The following is a 16,949-nucleotide window of genomic DNA, read 5'->3' on the forward strand; positions in this document are numbered from 1 at the left end:
AAAGGAAAAATCTTCCTATCCTATCAATGCCCCTCATAATTTTGTATACCTCAATCATCTCCCCCCTCAGACCTCTCTGCTCTAAGGAAAACAACCCTAGCCTTTCCAGTCTGTCTTCATAGCTGAAATGCTCCAGCCCAGGCATATTCTGGTGAATCTCCTCTGCACCTTCTCCAGTGCAATCACATCCTCCCTATAGTGTGGTGACCAGAACTCTACGCAGTACTTCAGCTGTGGCCTAACTAGCGTTTTATACAGCTCCATCATAACCTCCCTGCTCTTATATTCTATGCCTCGGCTAATAAAGGCAAGTATCCCATATGCTTTCCTAACCACCTTATCTACCTGTGCTGCTGCCTTCAGTGATCTATGGACAAGTACACCAAGGTCCCTCTAACCCTCTGTACTTCATAGGGTCCTACCATCCATTACATATTCCCTCGCCTTGTTAGTCCTCCCAAAATGCGTCACCTCACACTTCTCAGGATTAAATTCCATTTGCCACTGCTCAGCCCATCTATATCATCCTGTAATCTAAGGCTTTCCTCCTCACTACTTACGACACCACCAATTTTCGTGTCGTCTGCGAACTTACTGATCATACCTCTTATATTCATGTCTAAACCATTAATGTACACTACAAACAGCAAGGGTCCCAGCACCGATCCCTGCGGTACACCACTGGTCACAGGCTTCTACTCGCAAAAACAACCCTCGACCATCACCCTCTGCCTCCTGCCACTAAGCCAATTTTGGATCCAGTTTGCCAAATTGCCCTGGATTCCATGGGCTCTTACCTTCTTATCCAATCTCCCATGTGTGACCTTATCAAAAGCCTTACTGAAGTCCATGTAGACTACATCAACTGCTTTACCCTCATCTACACATCTAGTCACCTCCTCACAAAATTCAATCAAGTTAGTTTATTCCTGATTAATCCCTGCCTCTCCAAGTGGAGATTAATCCTGTCCCTCAGAAACTTTTCCAATAGTTTCCCTACCACTGATGTTAGACTCATCGGCCTGTAATTACCTGGTTTATCCCTGCTACCCTTCTTGACTAATGGTACCAAACCAATCGAACGCAGGGCAACAAGTGATTGTATACAGTGCCCCAATCACCTCAAAAGACAATCCTTTCCCTAAAATCATCCTGTGAACTCTGTGAGATTACCAAATCGCAATTGAGATTGTCCTTTGAGCCAAAGATTACAAGGACTGCTCTGACTCATTGTATTATAGGATTGTTAGTGACAGGAAAGATACAGGAGACTTTCACCAACTTTCATCAAATCTATCTGATGAATATCCAAGTGGTAAAAGAAGTCAGAGTGCTAACCTAGCTCCATTAATTAATTAGAATCATGGAATGGTTACAGCACAGAAGGAGGTCATTCAGTCCATCTTGTCTGTGCTGGCTCTCTGAACGAGCAACTCAGCTAGTGCCACACCCCCACCATTTCCCTGCAGCCCTGCAAATTTTTCTTTTCAGGTGCTAAGCCACCTTTAGCAAGCCACAAGTGAATCTTTCTCAATCACACTCTCAGGAAGTGCATTCCAGATCCTAAACACTTGCTGCAAAAAAAGATTTTCCTCATGATACCACTGATTCTTTTGTCATCCACCTTAAATCAGTGTCCTCTGGTTCGCGACCCTTCTGACAATAGGAGCTATTTCTCTCTACCTACCTTTGTCTAGACCCCTCATGGTTTTGAACATCCCTATCAAATTTCCTCTCAATCTTCTCTTCTCGAAGGAGAACCCCAGCTTCTTTGACTCATTGCATTATAGGATTGTTAGTGACAGGAAAAATACAGGAGACTTTCACCAACTTTCATCAAATCTGTCTGATGAATATCCAAGTGGTAAAAGAAGTCAGAGTGCTAACCTAGCTCCATTAATTAATTAGAATCATGGAATGGTTACAGCACGAAGGAGGTAATTCAGTCCATCTTGTCGGTGCTGGCTCTCTGAAAGAGCAACTCAGCTAGTGCCACATTAAAGCTCAGAGTCATACAGTCATTACAGCACAGAAGGAGGCCATGCAGTCCATGCCAGCTCTCCCATGTGCAATCCAGTCAGTCCCACTCCCCTGCTCTATCCCCACAGCCCTGGAAGTTTATTTCCTTCAAGTACCCATCCAATTTCCTTTTGGAATCATTGATTCACTGCTTCCACCAGACTCGTAGGCAGCGAGCTCCAACTCATTACCACTTGCTGCGTAAAAATGTTCTTCTCACATCCCCCTTACATCTCTCACCCAAAATTTTAAATCTGTGTCCCCTAGTTTTTGCAGCATCAGCTAACAGGAACACATTTTCTTTGTCTACCTTATCTAAACTTGTCATAATCTTGTACACCCCTGTCTCCTCAAACCCCTTTGCTCCAAAGAGAACAACCCCAGTTTCTCCAATTGAACCTTGTAGTTAAAATCCTTCATCCCTGGAACCATTCTGGTAAATCACTGCACCACTCAAGGACCCTCACGTCCTTCTTAAAGTGTGATGAACAGAAATGGACATAATACTCTCGTTGTGTCCTAACCAGAGCTTCATTAAAGTTCAGCGTAACTTCCCTGCTTTTGTACTCAATACCTCTATTTATGAAGCCCAGGATCCCATCTGCTTTGCTAACCACTCTCTCAATATGTCCCGCCACCTTCAAGGATCGATGCACATGAACCTCCAGGTCACTTTTTATACCAGTGCCATTTAGTCTATATTGCCTCTCCCTATCCCTTCTGCCAAAATGCATCATCTCACGCTTGTCCGTATTAAATTCCATCTTCCACTTGTCTGCCCATTCTGCTAGCCTCTTTATGTCTTGTTGCAGTCGATTGGTATCATCCTCCCTTTCTGCCACACCTGCAAGTTTGGTATCATTGGCTACTGACCCTTGGGGAACACCACTATCTACCATCCTCCAGTCTGAAAAATAACCACTTAACACAACTTGGTGTTTTCTGTCCAGAAGCCAATTTTTATCCAAGCTGACACTGACCTCCTATTCCATGAGCTTCTATTTTCTTAACCAGCCTTTTATGTGGCACTTTGTCAAATGCTTTCGTAAAATCCATATCGACAACATCCACAGCATTTCCTTTATCAACCTTCTCTGTTACTTCATCAAAAAAGTTCAATTAGGTTAGTCAAACACGATTTACCTTATGCTAATCCATGCTGGCTCTCCAAGTGCCTGTTAATTTTCCCCCTGATTATTGTTTCTAAAACCTTACCCAACACTGACATAAACTAACCAGCCTGTAGTTACTAGGAATATCCTTACATCCTTTCTTGAATAAGGGTATCACATTTTCCACTCTCCAATTCTCTGACACCTCCCCTGTATCTCGGAAACATTGGAAAATTATGGCAAGCCCTTCCACAATCTCCAACCCCAACTTGCCTAAGCAACTTGGAATGCAAGCCATCCAGGCCACGCGACTTATCCACCGCTGCAGTCCTTGGGCTGTAGGTACACCAACAGTGCTGTTAGGAAGGGAGTTCCAGGATTTTGACACAGCAATAGTGAAGGAATGGCGATATAGTTCCAAGTCTGCCTGGATGGGTGCACCTCCAAGAACATTCAAGAAGCTCAACACCATCCAGGACAAAGCAGCCCTCTTGATTGGCAGCCCATCTACAAACATTCACTCCCTCCACGCCAATGCACAGTGGCAGCAGTGTGTAACATCTAAAGAAGCACTGCAAAAACACACCAAGCCTCCTTAGACAGCACCTTCCAAAGCTGCGACCTCTACCACCTAGGTCAGCAGATGCACAAAACAGCAAGTTCCTGCAAGTTCCCCTCCAAGCCACACACCATCCTGACTTGGAACTGTATCGCTGTTCCTTCATTGTCGCTGGGTCAAAAACCTGGAACTCCCTTCCTAACAACACTGTGGGTGTACCTACTGCAAATGAACTGCAGCAGTTCAAGAAGGCAGCTCACCACCCCTTTCTCAAGGGCAATTAGGGATGGCCTATAAATGCTAGCCTACCCAGCGATGCCCAAAGTCCAGCAATGGATAAAAAAAAAAGGCAGGACGATGTGTGGCTTGGAGGGGAAATTGCAGGTGGTGGTGTTTCCATGCATCTGCTGCCCTTGTCCTTCTAGGTGGTAGAGGTTGTGGGTTTGGAAGGTGCTGCAGCGCATCTTGTAGACAGTACACACTGCTGCCACTGTGTGTCAGTGGTGAAGGGAGTTAATGTTGAAGGTCGTGGTTGGGGTGCCAATCAAGAAGGCTGCTTTGTCCTGGATGGCGTTGAGTGTTGTTGGAGCTGCACCCATCCAGGCAAGTGGAGAGTATTCTATCAAACTCCTGACTTGTGCCTTGTAGATGGTGGACAGGTATTGGAGAGACACGAGGCGAGTTACTTGCCACAGATTTCCTAGCCTCTGACCTGCTCTTGTAGCCGCAGCATTTATGTGGCTGGTCTGGTTCAGTTTCTGGTTAATGGTAACCCTAGGATGTTGATAGTGGGGGATTCAGCAATGGTAATGCCTTTGAACATCAAGAGGAGATTGTTAGTTTCTCTCTTGGAAATCGTCATTGCCTGGCACTTGTGTGCCATAAATGTTACTTGCCACTTATCAGCCCAAGCCTGGATTTTGTCCAGGTCTTGCTGCATCTGGACACCAGCTGCTTCAGTATCTGAGGAGTTGTGAATGGCGCTGAACATTATGCAATCATCAGCAAATATCCCCACTTCTGACCTTATGATGGCGGGAATGTCATTGATGGAGCAAATGAAAATGGTTGGGCCTAGGACACTAACCTGAGGAACTCTTGCAGGTGATGTCCTGGGACTGAGATGACTGAACTATAACCTCCTTTGTGCTAGGTATGACTCCAACTAGTGGAGAATTTTCCACCCCGATTCCCATTGACTCCAGTTTTGCTAGGGCTCCTTGATGCCATACTCAGTCAAATGCTGTCTTGATGTCAAGGGCAGTCACTCGCACCTCACCTCTAGAGTTCAACTCTTTTCTCCATGTTTTGGACCAAGGCTGTAATGAGGTCAGGAGCTGAGAGGCCCTGGCGCAACCCAAACTGAGTATCACTGAGCAGGTCATTGTTGAGCAAGTGCCACTTGATAACACTGTCAATGACCTCTTCCATCACTTTGCTGATGATCGGAAGTAGACCGATAGGGCGTCAATTGGCTAGGTTGAATTTGTCCTGCTTTTTGTGGACAGGACATACCTGGGCAATTTTCCACATTGCCAGGTAGATGCCAGTGTTGTGGCTGTTCTGGAACAGCCTGGCTAGGGTCACGGCTAGTTCTGGAGTACAAGTCTTCAGTACGATTACCGGAATGTTGTCAGGGCCCATAACCTTTGCAGTATCCAGTGCCTTCAGCCATTTAATATCACGTGGACGGAATCGCATTGGCTCAAGAGTGGCACCTGTGATGCTGGGGACCTCAGAAGGAGGCCGAGATGGATTATGCACTTGGTGCTTCTGGCTGAAAATGGATGCAAGTGCTTCAGCCTTGTCTTTTGCACTGATGTGCTGGGCTCCCCTATCATTGAGGATGAGGATAATTGTGGAGCCTCCTCCTCCTGTTAGTTGTTTAATTGTCCACCACTAATCACGACTGGATGTGGCAGGACTTCAGAGCTTAGATCTGATCCGGTCGTTGTGGGATAGCTTAGCCCTGTCGATCCAATGCTGCTTACGCAGTTTGGCATGCAAGTAGTCCTGCGTTGTAGCTTCACCAGACTGACACCTCATTTTAGGTATGCCAGGTGCTGCTCCTGGCATGCCCTCCTGCACTCTTCCTTGAACTAGGGTTGGTCCCCTGGCTTGATGGTAATGGTAGAGTAGGGGATATGATGGGCCATGAGGTTACAGATTGCGGTTGAATACAATTCTGCTGCTGCTGATGGCTCACAGTGCCTTATGGATGCCCAGTTTTTAGTTGACACCTGTTCGAAATCTATCCCATTTAGAAAGGTGGTTGTGCCACAAAACGCAATGGTGGGTGTCCTCAATGTGAAGACGGGACTTCATCTCCACAAGGCCTGTGCGGTCATCACTCCTACCAATATTGTCACGGACAGATGCATCTACGGCAGGCAGATTTGTGAGAATGAGGTCAAGGATGTTTTTCCCTCTTGTTGGTTCCTTCATCACCTGCCGCAGACCCAGTCTAACTGCTATGTCCTTTCGGACTCCCAGCTCAGTCAGTAGTGGTGCTACCGAGCCACTCAGTGATGCACATTGAAGTCCCTCACCCACATTACATTCTATGCCCTTGCCACCCTCAGAGCTTCTTCCAATTGGTGATCAACATGAAGAAGCACTGATTCATCAGCCGAGGTGTGGGGGGGAGGTGGGGGAGTGGGCGGTAGGTGGTAATCAGCAGGAGATTTCCTTGCCCATGTTTAACCTGATGCTATGAGACTTCATGGGGTCCAGAGTCAATGTTAAGGACTCCCAGGGCAATTCCCTCCCGAGAGTATAACACTGTGCCGCCATCTCTGGTGAGTCTGTCCTGCCGGTCGGACAGGACATACCCAGGGATGGTGACGATGGTGTTTGGGATATTGACTGTAAGATATGATTCCGTGGGTATGACTGTCAGGCTGTTGGTTGACTAGGCTGTGGGACAGCTGTCCCAATTTTGGCACAAGCTCCCAGATGTTGGTAACTAGGGCTATGCAAGGTCGACAGGGCTGGGTTTGCCATTGTCGTTTCCAGTACCTAGGTCGATGCCAGGTGGCCTGTCCGGTTTCATTCCTTTTCTTCGACTTCGTAGTGGTTTGATACAACTGAGTGGCTTGCTAGGCCATTTCAGAGGGCATTAAGAGTCAACCACATTGCTGTGCGTCTGGACTCACATGTAGGCCAGTCCAGGTAAGGATGGCAGATTTCCTTCCCTTAAGGACATTAGTGAACCAGATGGGTTCTCCTCATAGGCCTTCTTAGTCTGTTCCTATCTAATATGGTAATACTTACTTCTCTAGTACAATGCAACACTCTCACTCCTTTATGAACCTTATTCCTTTTTGTTTCTTCTATATGCTGGTGCCCAACCCCCTGCCAATTTATTTTAAACCCTCTCTAACCACACTAATGAACCTACTCATGAGGACAATGGTCCCAGTCCAAATGAGGTGCAAACAGCCCCAGAACTGGCCCTGACGCCTCAAGAATCCGAAGCCCTCCCTCCTGCACCATGCCTCAAACCACGCATTGATTCTTCCTAGTTCTATACTTTCTCACACATGGCATTGGAAGTAATCACTACCTTTGAGGTCCTACTTTTTAACTTCCTCCCTAGCTCCTGAAAATCTGACTACAGGACCTCAAGACTTGCTCTTTCTATGCCGTTGGTACCAACGTTTACTACAACTTCTGGCTCACTCTCTTCCCCCTGCAGAATATTCTGAACCCTCTCCGTGATATCCTTTATCCTGGCACCATGGAGGCAACACACTATGCTGGACTCACTATGAGTTACAGAAGCGCCCATTTTCTCCCTAACTGTGGAATCTCCTACAACAAATGCATTTCTATACTTTGCTCTCAGTCCTGTGCAGTCTCTTGCCCATTGGTGCCATAGTCTGCATTGCACTCCTTCAAGGGGTTGTCACCTCCAGCAGTCTCCAATGCCGAGTATCAGGTTGAGAGTGGCACACACCCCAAAGACTCCTGTACTTCCTGTCTCATCCTATTCTTCCGAATGGCCACCAATCTCCTATCTTGAACTCTCACTGCCTGTGGGGTGACCGCCTCCTGGAACATATGATCCAAGAAACTCTCCTGCTCCCTGATGCTCCGCAGCAACTCCAGCTGCCCCTCAAGCTCGGAAACCCTGACCTTGAGCTCAAGAAGCTGGAGACACTTCCTACACACGTGGTCCACCAAGAGAGATGAAGTGTCCTAAAGTTCCTGCAGGAATTGCAAGCAACAGATCTCAGCTGCCCATCCTTGATTTAAAACAACTATTCCCTCCTTTCAAATTCAGTTAGTACCCTATTTCAATGATTATATTTAAATCTATCCACATAACTGAGGAAAGTATAAGTGGTCTGATTAGCAAGTTTGCAGACGACACTAAAATTGGTGGAGTAGCAGATAGTGAAGGGGACTGTCAGAGAATACAGCAGAATATAGATAGATTGGAGAGTTGGGCAGAGAAATGGCAGATGGAGTTCAATCAGGGCAAATGCGAGGTGATGCATTTTGGAAGATCCAATTCAAGAGTGAACTATACAGTAAATGGAAAAGTCCTGGGGAAAATTGATGTACAGAGAGATTTGGGTGTTCAGGTCCACTGTTCCCTGAAGGTGGCAACGCAGGTCAATAGAGTGGTCAAGAAGGCATACGGCATGCTTTCCTTCATCGGACGGGGTATTAAGTACAAGAGTTGGCAGGTCATGTTACAGTTGTATAAGACTTTGGTTCGGCCACATTTGGAATACTGCGTGCAGTTCTGGTCGCCACATTACCAAAAGGATGTAGATGCTTTGGAGAGGGTGCAGAGGAGGTTCACCAGGATGTTGCCTGGTATGGAGGGCGCTAGCTATGAAGAGAGGTTGAGTAGATTAGGATTATTTTCATTAGAAAGACGGAGGTTGAGGGGGGACCTGACTGAGGTGTACAAAATCATGAGAGGTATAGACAGGGTGGATAGCAAGAAGCTTTTTCCCCAGAGTGGGGGATTCAATTACTAGGGGTCACGAGTTCAAAGTGAGAGTGGAAAAGTTTAGGGGGGATATGCGTGGAAAGTTCTTTACGCAGAGGGTGGTGGGTGCCTGGAACGCGTTGCCAGCGGAGGTGGTAGACGCAGGCACGATAGCGTCTTTTAAGATGTATCTAGACAGATACATGAATGGGCAGGAAGCAAAGAGATACAGACCCTTAGAAAATAGGCGACATGTTTAGATAGAGGATCTGGATCGGCGCAGGCTTGGAGGGCCGAAGGGCCTGTTCCTGTGCTGTAATTTTCTTTGTTCATCCCTGGAACGATTCCTATAAATCTTTTCCACACCTTCTCTAAAGCCTTCACATCTTTCCTAAAGTGTGGTGTCCAGAATTGGACACAATACTCCAGTTGAGGCCGAACCAGTGCTTTATAAAGGTTGACCATAACTTCCCTGCTTTTATACTCTATGCCCCTATTTATAAAGCCCAGGATCCGTAAGCCTTTTTAACCACTTTTTCAACCTTCCCTGCCACCTTCAACGACTTGTGCACATATACCCCCAGGTTTCTCGGCTCCTGCACCCCTTTTAATAAATAATAATGACTGACAAAACTCTCATACAGAATAGTAATTTATAGTGTCAAAAACCATATAATTCATATTCATCCTACACAAAATAAAATATTTCAACAAATGTGAAAAATCGTACTTCAGAGCAGCAAATTGCCTGACCGGAAAGTGTTTCCTCAATAAAGCGGATATGCCGATGATGTTCTGACCCCCCATTAATGTGTGAATATGGCACCCAGTAAACACTGAAACACAAGAAAAATAAATCAAATCATCCATAATATTACCACATTTAGATATTCATACATTCAAAGTTCTTCAGATAAAGTTAACAAAAAAAGCAGGAACATTTTTAATTTCTTCACTAATATTTAAAGAAATAAAGCCTTGAGAGTAAAATCATCTCTAAATTGCAGTAAATGAAAGAATTTTTCTAAGATACACCAATCATTGTCCAATCAGCGTTCAGAATTGCCAAGTCTCACAATGTAAAAATATGCTACTTGAAAAATACTGCACATTTTGAAGCAAGTCATTCGTAAAAAATAATGCTCCATCTATCTATCTCTGCAAAAAAAAACCTGTGCCTCCTGTGATACATTCTTGTGCTCACAGTGTCTGTAGGAACAAAACATCCTGAATCAATCAATTCTCTCAGCAACCAAACTGTCCAATTACAGCATTGACAGAACTGCCAAATGTCATAGTGTAAAAATGTAGTTTGAACAATGTGGCTGTCGTGAAACTGTTGCCCTATGCAAGTTCAGAACAAGAAGGCATAAATGTAAGACAGCCACTAACAGAACAAAGAATTTAAAAGGATTTTCTTTACACAAAGTGTAACCGGCTGCCACAAGGAGTGGGTGAAGTAGATAGTAATTTAAAGGGAGGGTTGAAGTATACATGAGGAAAAGGGGAATAGTGGGATGTCAGATCAGGGTAGGAAGAGGTAATTAGAGTGGGAGGAGGCTCATGTTAAAGGCCTGCTCAGGTCAGGAAAAAAAAACCCGACCCGAACCTGACAGAACCACATCAGACCTGAGCCTGACCCAGCCCGAGTCCCTCCATTTTTTCCCGCGCCCGACCCGACCCGAGACCGACCTGACCACCGGAATGTTTACCTCATCTACCTTCCAATTCTGCATCCGTTTCTTTTTAAACAACCTTTCAAGTCCAATTAATGCTGTGTGTGTCCGACCCGGACCCGGCCCCAGCCCGACTCGGAAAGCCGGACCGGGAAGAGCCACCCGACCCGAACCCGACACATGTCGTCGGGTCCCGTCGGGTTCGGGTCGGGTAGCAGGCCTTTAGCTCATATGGTGTACAAACGCTGGAATAGACCAGTTGAGCCGACTGGCTTCCTTCTGTCCTGCAGATTCTATGAAAAGTAGTAACATCTATCTGTCAATATAGAAGTCTTACATAGGGAATAATGATTTTGATTTAGATTTAGAGATACAGCACTGAAACAGGCCCTTCGGCCCACCGAGTCTGTGCTGACCATTAACCACCCATTTATACTAATCCTACACTAATCCCATATTCCGACCACATCCTCACCTGTCCCTACATTCCCCTACCACCTACCTATATAATGAGTCTGTGTTTGGAGGGTTCTTAGATACAAAGTATTTTAATTCACTCAAGTTTCCTAGCTATCAAAGATACAATTCAATACTTAATTAAAATCAGAAAATAAAATCTCCAGTCTTTTCAGCTGCTGGTTTGCTTCCTAAAGCATCTTTTCGTTTTTGATTCATTTCATTGTTTTCTGATCAGCCAAGTACCAGACACGCACCCAAAATCAATTATCTGTGCACAAGCCAAACTACTCAGAAGCTCACACAGATAGAAAATTTGGATTCTTATCCGAGGTTTAGTTGCTTGTTCTTGGGACGTGGCCGATGCTAACATGGCCACATTTATTATTCATCCTAAGTCGTCTTGAGAAGGCTTACTAATAAGAACTGAGTGGCTTACTAGATCTTTAGCAGGCATAAGAGCCAACCATATAATATGGGACTGCAGTCAAATGTGGGCCCAGGCCAGGCAGGAATGAGAGGTTTCATTCCCTTAAATATAGGATGAATCAGTTGGGTTTTCACAGCAATCCAACAGCTTTCATTATCATTTTTCTGGTTGCTGCCCATAAAGAGTTATTGAAGTTAATTTCATACTTTGTCATGGTAGGATTGATGATCTCTGGGTTTCTGGTCTAGCATGATAATTACTATATTATATTATATATTAAGTTTGGACAGTTTACGTCTGGGAATCCCCTAAGGTCTACAGATTCATAGAATTATGCAGTCCCTGAAGACCAATCGGTTCATTGTGTCTTTGACAGCTCTTTGAAAGAACTATCCAATTCGTCACACTCTCCTGCCCTTTACCCATAGCCCTGAAGATTTTTTCTTTTCAGGTATTTATCCAATTCCCTTTAGAAAGTTATGATTAAAACTGTTTGCACCACCCTTTAAGGCAGTGTACTGCAGATCATAAAAACTCACTATACATTTTTTTCCCCACACATCACCTCTAGTTCTTTTGCTAATTACCATAGAGCGGTATCCTCTGATTACTGACCCTTCTGCCACAGAAACAGTTTTTCCTTATTTAGTCATAGAGTCATTACAGCATGGAAGAAGGACATTCGGCCCATCGAGTCCATGCCAGCCCTGTGGAGCAATCCAGTTGGTCCCATTCCCCTACACTAACCCTGTAGCCTTGTAAGTTTATTTCCCTCAAGTGCCCATCCAATTTCCTTTTGAAATCATTCATTGTCTCCACTTCCACCAGCCTCATAGGTAGCAAATTCCTTTGACAGCACCTTCTAAACCTGCGACCTCTACCACCTAGAAGGACAAGGGCAGCAGATGCATGGGAGCACCGCCACCTGCAAGTTCCCCTCCAAGCCACACACCATCCTGACTTGGAACTATAATCGCCATTCCTTCACTGTCGTTGGGTCAAAATCCTGCAACTCCCTTCCTAACAGCATGGTTGGTGTACCTACATCCCAAGGACTGCAACGTTCAAGAAGGCAGCTCACCACCACCTCGTCAAGGGCAATTAGGGATGGGCAATAAATGCTGGCCAAGCCAGCGAAGGCCACATCCATGAATGAATTTTTAAAATTAACACTCGCTGCGTAAAAATATTCCTCCCCTCCTTCCCCCTGCATCTCTCGCCCAAAACTTCATATCTCTGTTCCCTGGTCCGTGTACCATCAGTTAATGGGAACAACTTTTGTCTATCCTATCTGAACCTGTCATAATCTTGTACACCTCTATTAAATCTCCCCTCAATCTCCTTTGCTCCAGGGAGAACAACCCCACCTTCTCCAAACTAACCTCGTAGCTTAAATCCCTCATCCCTGGAACCATTCTGGTAAATCTCCTCTGCACCATCTCAAGGACCCTCACATCCTTCGGAAAGTGTGGTGACCAGAACTGGACATAATACTCTAGTTGTAGCCTAACCATAGCTTCATAAAGGTTCAGCACAACTTCCCTGCTTATGCACTCAATATCTCTATTTATGAAGCCCAAGATCCCATATGCTTTGCTAATTACTCTCGCAATACGTCTTGCTACTTTGAAAGATCGATGCACACGCACCTCCAGGTCTCCCTTTCCCTGCACATGCCTTAAAACTGTGCCATTTAGTCTATATTGCCTCTCCCCACCCCTTATGTCAAAATAGATCACCTCAATTTCTCTGTATTAAATTCCATCTGCCATTTGTCTGCTCATTCTGCTAGCCTATGTCCTGTTACAGTTGATTGGTATCATCCTCACCATCTGCCACACCTCCAAGTTTGCTATCATCAGCAAATGTTGAAATTCTACTAAAAAAAAGCAGCGATCCTAGCACTGACCCTTAGGGAACACCGCTGTCTACCATCCTCCAGTCTGAAAAACCATGTACTATGACTCGCCGTTTTCTGTCCTTAAACCAATTTTATCCAATCCGACACTTACCCTCCAATTCCATGGGCCTCAAATTTGTTAATTAGCTTTTTATGTGATACTTTATCAAATGCTTTCTTAAAATCCATGTAGACAACAAACACCACATTCCCTTCATAAACCTTCTCTATTACATCATCAAAATTCAATTAGATTAGTCAAGCATGATCTCCCTTTTACAAATCCATGTTGGCTATCCTAAATGAACTCAAACCTCTCCCAAGTGCCTGTTGATTTTTTCCTTGATTATTGTTTCTAAAACCTGCCCTGTATTTGTTAGGACTGTCCTCACACCCGTTCTTGAATAAGGGTGTACATTTGCCACTCTCCAATCCTCTGTCACCTCTCCCATATCTAGGAAAGATTACTATTTGTTAGTAAGAACAGTTTTTCCTTGTCTAATCTTGTACATGTCTATTAAATCTCCCCTCAATCTCCTTTGTTCCAAGGAGAACAAATCCAACTTTTCCAACCTAACCTTGTAATTAAAATCCCCCATCTGTAGCACCATTCTCATAAATCTCCTCTGCACTCTCTCAAGGACCCTCACATTCTTCCTGAAGTTTGGTGACCAGTACTGGACACAGTACTCCAGTTGGGGCATAAAGATAAAGGTTCAGCATAACTTCCCTGCTTTCGTACTCAATCCCTCTATTTATAAAGCCCAAGATGCCATATGCTTTACTAACCACTCCCTCAACATGTCCTACCGCTTTCAAAGATCGATGCATATGCACCCCCAGGTCATTCTGTTCCTGCACACTCTTTAGAACTGTGCCATTGAGTATATATTGCCTCTCCCTATCCCTTTTGACAAAATGCATCACCTCACATTTGTCAGTATTAAATTCCATCTGCCACATCTCTTCCCATTCTGCCACCTCTCTTCCCATTCTGCCAGCCTATCGATGGCCTGTTGCAGGTAGTTCATATCATCCTCACGGTTTGCCTCACCTCCAAATTTGGTATTGTTGACAAATTTTGAAATTCTACTCAGTGTTCTAAGATCCAAGTCTTTTATATGTAACAAAAAAAAGAGTGGTCCTGGCACTGACCCTTGGAGAACACCACTGTCTACCAGCCTCCAGTCTGAAAAGCAACAATTTACTGTGACTCGCTGTTTTTTGTCCTTCAGCCAATTTTTGATCCAATTGGACACTGAACCTCCTATTCCGTGAGCCTCAATTTTGTTAACCAGCCTTTTATGTGATACCTTATCAAATGCTTTCTTAAAATCCATTTAAACAACATCCACCGTATTCCCTTCATCAACCTATTGTTACTTCATCAAAGAATTCAATTAGATTAGTAAAGCAAGATCTGCCTTTTACAAATCCATGCTCCCTATCCTTAATTAACTCAGACTTCTCTAATTGTCCATTGATATTTTCCCTAATTATTGTTTCTAAAACACTATCCACCATTGATGTTAAACTAACTGGCCTGTGGTTGCTAGGACTGTCCTTACACTAAAGGCCTGCTACCCGACACGAACCTGATGGGACCCCACGACATGTGTCGGGTTCGATCGGGTGGGGTTGCATTTCCGGGTCCGGCATTCGGGCTCATGCCGGGTCAGGCACACTCTATCACAGGTAACTGGCTCGAATGTTAATTTAATTTTTGGACTAGACAGGTGGTTTTATTACAGTTATTTTAAGCTTGTGCAGATCAGCAAGAAAGTGAACGACGGAAGGTAGGTTAACTGACGGTTGGGTCGGGTTGGGCGTGGGAAAAAATGGAAGGACTCGGGCCGGGTCGGGGGTTTTTTTGCAGACCCGAGCAGGCCTTTACCTTACAGCCTTTCTTGTATATTTGCCACTCTCCAATCCTCTGGCACCTCCCTTGTATCTGGGGAAGATTGGAAGATTACAGCAAGCCCTTCTGCTATCTCCATCCCCACTTCCCTCAGCAAACTGGGATGCAAGCCATCCTAACCAGGTGACTTATCTACCCTAAGCATTGCCAGCCTTTCCAGTACCTCCTTATAAATTTTAACCTCGATATTTATAAACACCAATACAAAATACTCATTAAGCATTCTAGCCTTGCCCTGCATCTCCATTATACTGTTCCAATTTTTACTCTCTCAAATGTCTCCTGAACCTTCTAACGAAAGCAAGATACTATGGATGCTGGGTATCTCAAATAAAAACAGAAATTGCTGCAAATACTCAGCAAGTCAGGCAGCATCTGTGGGGAGGGAACACAGTTAACGTCACAGGTTGACGACCCCGGAGCTGAAGGCTCCTCTTACCCCCACCATGCCCAGGGGCTGAAGGCCCCCCCCCCACCTGCTTTCAACCCCACCACACCATATGGCTGAAAGCACACACCCACCTCCCAGAGGTGAAGGTACACTCACCCTCCCCCCATCCCCCAGTTGATAGTCCACTCACCCTCCCGCCGGATTGATAGCCCACTCAGCCTCCCTCCTCCACTGCACCCTGCCCACCCCCACCGTTGATGGTACATTCACTCACCCCCCCTCCCTCCGTTGATGGTACAGTCACAACCCCCCTCCATCTGTTGATGGTACACTCACCCATCCCCCACCCCCTCCGTTGATGGTACACCCACCCATCCCCCCCCCATCCGTTGATGGTACACCCACCCATCCCCCCCCCCCATCCGTTGATGGTACACCCATCCATCCCCCCCCCTTCCTCCGTTGATGGTACACCCACCCATCGCACCCCCCCCCCCTCCGTTGACAGTACACCCCCCCATCCCCCCCCTCCGTTGACGGTACACCCACCCATCCCTCCATTGATGGTACACCCACCCATCTCTCCCCCCCTCCCCCGTTGATGGTATACTGACAGGCCCCATCCCGCAGTTTGATGGCCTCCCCACATCCCCGGCATGATTCACTATTCTACCGCTGGCCGTACGCGATACATTGTTTTGCGAGCGATTTATGTAAATATTGAAATTGTTCATTCAACGTCATGAAAAGCGAGTGAGAATGAAGTTAAATACGTCATTAACTGACCCTTGCACAACCTGCCCGCACCCGCCGCCATGCTTGTTATTCCACGAGTGTTCCGTTTATTTTGTGTCCCACTGCACTGCTGACTCTCGAACTTTAGTTCCTGTCTGGTTCAGGTCAAACCAGTGCATTTGAAGAGGCAACAACAGATTCCCAATGGACATTGAACCGTTTGTCTTCTCGATTGTCCCAAAATCAATCCAGACTACACTTCCAGGATGGCTGGAGCATATGTGTTGAAAATTAATTAAAGGATTTTATTCAAATGATGAAAGCAAATTTTGTTTTCAATGCAAAAACAATTGTTCATAACTGATCTGCGCACAAAGTTGTCACCATGACTGATCCATTAAGATAAACACCTCAATGTATCATAAGGTTCAGGTTGGCTAAGGAAAAGGACAAGGAACAATCCAGAGTAAGAATAGTTATCTGGGGGAACGCCAACTTCAATGGGGTAAGAAGGGATCTGATAAGTTGGAATCACAGATTGGCGGGCAAAACGTTAACAATGGGCTGCATTTAAAGAAGAGATAGTTTGGGCACAGTCAAGGTATATTCCGTCGAAGGGGAAAAGTAGGGCAAACGATACAGCACAGAAACAGGCCCTTTGACCCATTGTGTCTGTGCCGGCCATCAAGCACCTATCTATTCTAATCCCATTTTCCAGCACTTGGCCTGTAGCCTTGTATGCTATGGCATTTCAAGTGCTCAACTAAATACTTCTTAAATGTTGTGAGAGTTCCTGCTTCTACCACCC

At 45.4% G+C, this 16,949-nt stretch overlaps 1 protein-coding gene across 2 annotated transcripts in view; it reads right to left on the reverse strand.

Annotated features, from left to right (window-relative positions):
• Positions 1-16,296, reverse strand: part of mrpl1 (mitochondrial ribosomal protein L1) — a 46,983-nt gene extending 30,687 nt beyond the window's left edge. For both annotated transcript variants that reach the window (XM_068039171.1, XM_068039162.1), the window contains exons 1-2: positions 16,193-16,296; positions 9,366-9,471 (exon numbers count right to left, since the gene is read on the reverse strand). In XM_068039171.1, coding sequence (XP_067895272.1) covers positions 9,366-9,471; positions 16,193-16,223 — 137 coding nt within the window. In that variant the 5' untranslated portion in view covers positions 16,224-16,296. The remainder of the gene's footprint in view (positions 1-9,365; positions 9,472-16,192) is intronic.
• Positions 16,297-16,949: the final 653 nt, after the last annotated feature.

The sequence above is a fragment of the Heterodontus francisci genome, chromosome 1 (assembly GCF_036365525.1).
Source record: "Heterodontus francisci isolate sHetFra1 chromosome 1, sHetFra1.hap1, whole genome shotgun sequence".
In the NCBI taxonomy this organism is placed as follows: Eukaryota; Metazoa; Chordata; class Chondrichthyes; order Heterodontiformes; family Heterodontidae; genus Heterodontus; species Heterodontus francisci.